At 64.3% G+C, this 4,134-nt stretch overlaps 1 protein-coding gene across 1 annotated transcript; it reads right to left on the reverse strand.

Moving 5' to 3' along the window:
• Window positions 1-239: 239 nt before the first annotated feature.
• On the reverse strand, window positions 240-2,706 carry FOXI3 (forkhead box I3). The gene is made up of 2 exons (XM_036382633.1): window positions 2,001-2,706; window positions 240-829 (listed from the first exon to the last, which is right to left on the reverse strand). Exons 1-2 carry the CDS (start codon window positions 2,704-2,706, stop codon window positions 240-242), a joined length of 1,296 nt encoding a protein of 431 aa, XP_036238526.1.
• Between the last annotated feature and the right edge of the window lie 1,428 nt (window positions 2,707-4,134).

The raw sequence follows: 4,134 nt of genomic DNA on the forward strand, positions 1-4,134 counted from the left end.
TTCACGCCTGCAGAATTTAGATGGCAAACCATCTACACCACCTAACGTTTTCCTGCATGGGGGGAAAAAACATTGCATCTGCCTTCTGCTGGTGCTTAAGGGGTGCTCTTATTTCGAAAGGTGAGAAGATCAGTCTTCCTGGGAGAGCTCCTGGGAAGTGTCCACGTTGAAATGCTGTTTGCAAAAGCGCATGGTCCAACTCCCTTTCCCTTTGCAGCGCTGGCTGGCTGCCCCAGCACCTACACCTCTGTCCCATCCCGTGTGTAGATGAGGCTGTTGACTGTGAAGTTGTAGTAGTGGTTGTACTGGGCTCCCTGGCTGCCGCTGCTGGGGTGGAAGGAGCTGTAGTAGGCAGGGGAAGGTCCCGCCACCCTCTGCAGCTGCTCTGGGGAAGGCACCTCCTGAGAAGAGCTGCTGGAAGGGGTGAAAGTGCCACTGCTCAGCTGTCCAGCAGAGAAGTTCCTGTGATGCAGGTCCCCGCTGAGACCCCCCGTCAGCCGGCTGCCTCCGCCGCTCAGGGAGCTCATGCCGCTGAAGAAGGTGCTGAGACAGCTGGGCGTGGATGAAATGATACTGGAGGGAGAGGAGCTTTTGGGATGGTCCCTGGCAGAGGGTGAGGGGTCCAGCTCTGGGGGTGGGCTGTTTCCACATGGTTTGCCTGTGGCTGGGATGGGTCTCTCCTCCTCGGCCTTCAGGCCCCCCAGAGAGGAGGCTGCAGAGGCGGCCACGGGCGCGTTGGGCTCCGAGCGCCGCTTGCGTTTGCGACGGAAGTTCCCGTTGTCAAACATCTTCTCACAGTTGGGATCTAAGGTCCAGTAGTTTCCCTTCCCTGGTGGAAAACAGGAGACACAAGAGAGAAAGTCAACTTCTGTAACAGCAAGCCCTGCTGCTGGCAGATAAGCAGCATCCTGGTCTTGTCCAGCTGGCACAGAACCCACACCCCTCCTGCACCTGCTCCTCCTCCCTCTGTTGTCCAGTACGTGGATCCAAAACCTGTCTCCAGGACATTTCCACCTCCATCCCTCCAGTGCCCAAGTGAACCTTAAGGCCACATAGAAGAGGAGAATCTGCCCATCCTAAAGCACAGATAGATCTGCACCTGTACCTCCAACCTGGCTAAAGAGAATTTGAAGAGAGGCTCCCCTTGCTCTGGCACCTCACAGAAACTGGGCCACTTAGAGCCATCTGAGCAGTGGTGACAAGGCAGTGCCCGGGCCAAGGCTCATGGAAAAGCTGATGGAGAGGTGGGCTGGCACAGTCAGGCACTCCGAGGGGACGGCAGGCCAGCAGCACTGAGCTGCGGGGGCTGCACACAAGCTGCCCCTCGCACAAGCCTTGGTGTGGGGCACGGTGGTGCCATCAGCTGTCCCCGCTCGCCTCCTGCCCACGGTCGGGACGGGCGCAGTGACCCCGCAAGGTCCCGAGCGGCTCCAGCCCGGCACGTCCCGGCACCGCCGGGCCGGACCAGCGCTGTCCAGGCGCGCCTCCGCCCACTCCCGGGCACCGGCTGCGCCCCGGGGCCGGCCCGGGCAGCGGCGGGCAGGGAGGGGAGCCGTGAATCACGGGCCGAAGGAGCCGAGCCTTGCACAACCGGCGCTCCCGGGCTGCTCGGGGAGGGGGCGAGGGCTGGGGCCGGCCGGCCCCCGCCTACACCTCCCGCGGGCAGCGCCGGGCCGGGCTGGGCGAAAGGCAATGGTCACATCACAGAGCCCGGGTCAGGGGACGGGGCAGCGCGGTCCCATCACTGCGCTGGTCCCGAGGGGACGCGCAGCGCGGTCCCACCACAGCATCCGACTGGAAGGGATGGAGAGACGCGGGCTCATCGTAGCGCTAGCCCAGGGGGCACGGGGAGCGCGGTGTCGGGACAGCGCCCGACTAGAAGGAAACAGGGGGCCCGCCGGCCACGGGGATGCTGCCGCCCCTCTCTGACGGCGGTGCCGGTGTCCGCACCGCCGTTCCCCGCCGCCCAGCCATCCCTCCCGCCCGGCGCGGCACCTCACCGGGGTCGTCCTCGTCGCGGGGCACCTTGCGGAAGCAGTCGTTGAGGCTGAGATTGTGGCGGATGCTGTTCTGCCACCCGGCCTTGCTGCGCTTGTAGAAGGGGAAGTTCTCGGCCACGTACTGGTAGATGTGGCTGAGGGTGAGCTTCCTCTCGGGCGCGCTCTGGATGGCCATGGCGATCAGCGCCGAGTACGAGTAGGGCGGCCGCACCAGCTTCAGCAGCTCCTCCTGGCTGGCCAGGCTGAGCCAGCTCAGCTCCGCGCCGCCCGCCGACGGCGAGCCGGGCGCCGGGGGCGAGCCCACGAGCTGCCCGCCCCGCGAGCAGCCGTACGAGGCGGGCGGCAGGAAGGGCGCGGCGGCGGCGGCGGCGGCGGCGGCGCCGGGCGGGCCCTGCAGGTAGGGCGCGGGGCTGTTCATGCCCCACAGGTAGCCGGCGTTGGCGGGAGCCCCGTAGTCCCCCAGCGCGTACCCGCCCGCCCGCTGCCCCGAGGAGGCGGCGGCGGCGGCAGCGGCGGCGGCGGCCGCGGCGGCGGCGGCGGCGGCGCCGGGCGGGTGAAGGCTGGGCTGGGGGTAGACGCTGAAGTTCTCGCTGCAGTACACGGCCATGTCGGGGGCTTCCTGCGCGCTGCGGGGCTGCGGGGGCGCGGGGGCGGCCGCCGGCGCCGAGGCTCTGGGCTGCGCCTGCTGCAACTCACCGGCGCTCATAATCCCTGGCCATGCAGGGCGGCCGGCGCTCCCCCCCGCTCCCGTGCTCTCCCGGCGACACCCCCCGCCCCGCGGCCCCGGTGGCCCTGGACCAAAAACTCCCGGGGGGCTGCGGCGCGGCGCCCTTATAGGCGCTGCCGTGCGCCCGGACTCCCCGCCCGCGGCCGGGGCCGGGGCTGGGCGGGCGGCGGCGGCGCGCAGGGAGCAGCCAGTAGCGCGGCTCGGCGGCGGGCGGGAGGCGGAGGGGGGCAAGGCCGGGCCCCGACAGCGGCGATGGGGGAGGGACCGGCGGGGGAGCTGCGGGAGGCGCCAGGGATTTGGCTCCCGGCGGCGCGGGGGCAGCATCCCCCAGCCGGACCCACCCCCCGCCCGTGCTGTGCCCGTCCCCCCCTTCCCAGCCTGGGGGTCTCTCCCGGCGCTGCCCGGTCGCCCCCGCACCGGCCTCCCCCTCGCCGGAGCTGTCCTGGCGCTCTGGGATTCCATCCCGCTTTGCCAGGGATGCGATCGCCCCCGATCCCTTCGGCCCCGCATCGCTGCGGTTCCCCCGACGGGAGCGCCAAGGGCTCGCTTAAACTCTGTTCGTTTAAACTCTGTTCGCTTAAACTCCGTTCTTGAAGTGTAGTTTTGCCGCCCGTCTCCCAACAGCCGCGGCTGAGATCGCCGTTCATTAATTTTAGATAAGGAATTGCCCGAAATTAAACAAACAAACAAACAAACCCCACCGGTGTCTTCGCTCGTACCGCGGGCGGAACGGGCTGGAGGGCGCGGGGCGAGATTTAGTGAATAAAAGTTATTTTCGCCTTAGTGCTCCGGGGCAGCCTGCACGGAAAGCGCATCCTTTTGCAGAGGAAAAGCTCTCGGTGTTCGTAAGGATCCCGACAACCGGGATCTACACAGGGGCCAGCTCCGGCAAATCTTCTGGTCCGGGGCAAAGCACACGTGTAACAACAGAAATACCGTCAATAGTGCGGGGTGATTTAGAGACTTTGTCTAAATACCAGGTACATGAGATGTACATTTCATTCCCCGTTCTTAAATGGAGTAGTTATTCAGTTTTCTGCTGGTAAAAATACCTCGAAATTGCCCTTTCCTGGTGTAAACGCGAAGCGCTCTTTGCGAGCGCCGGGTGTCTTGGTCTGACAACAGGATTTGGGGCAGAGAGGGGCGTTTGGGAAAAGTCTTTGCGCTTTATGTCTTCCATAAAATAATTATAAAAGGACGTGTAAACCTGTGAAGCTTTCCCGAGCTGACTTCAATCCCAAATTTTCATGCCTTGTGTGATTTGAGCAGGGATATAATAGCCGAAGGATTTTCAACTTTGTATTTCGTTTTAAAACAAATGAATAAACGATTTTTGAGACAGAAAATAACTGAAAAGTGTTTGGGTTAAAGAATCAGGATTTGGGTTTTCTCCTTTAATCATAAAGA

The sequence above is a fragment of the Molothrus ater genome, chromosome 4 (genome assembly GCF_012460135.2).
Source record: "Molothrus ater isolate BHLD 08-10-18 breed brown headed cowbird chromosome 4, BPBGC_Mater_1.1, whole genome shotgun sequence".
NCBI lineage: Eukaryota > Metazoa > Chordata > Aves > Passeriformes > Icteridae > Molothrus > Molothrus ater.

Bases quoted from the DNA above. Each gene is read 5' to 3' on its own strand.
- FOXI3 (XM_036382633.1), bottom strand. From the start codon at position 2,706: ATGAGCGCCGGTGAGTTGCAGCAGGCGCAGCCCAGAGCCTCGGCGCCG. The intron at 830-2,000 runs GTGAGGTGCCGC...GTTTTCCACCAG, and splicing joins CCGCGACGAGGACGACCCCG to GGAAGGGAAACTACTGGACC.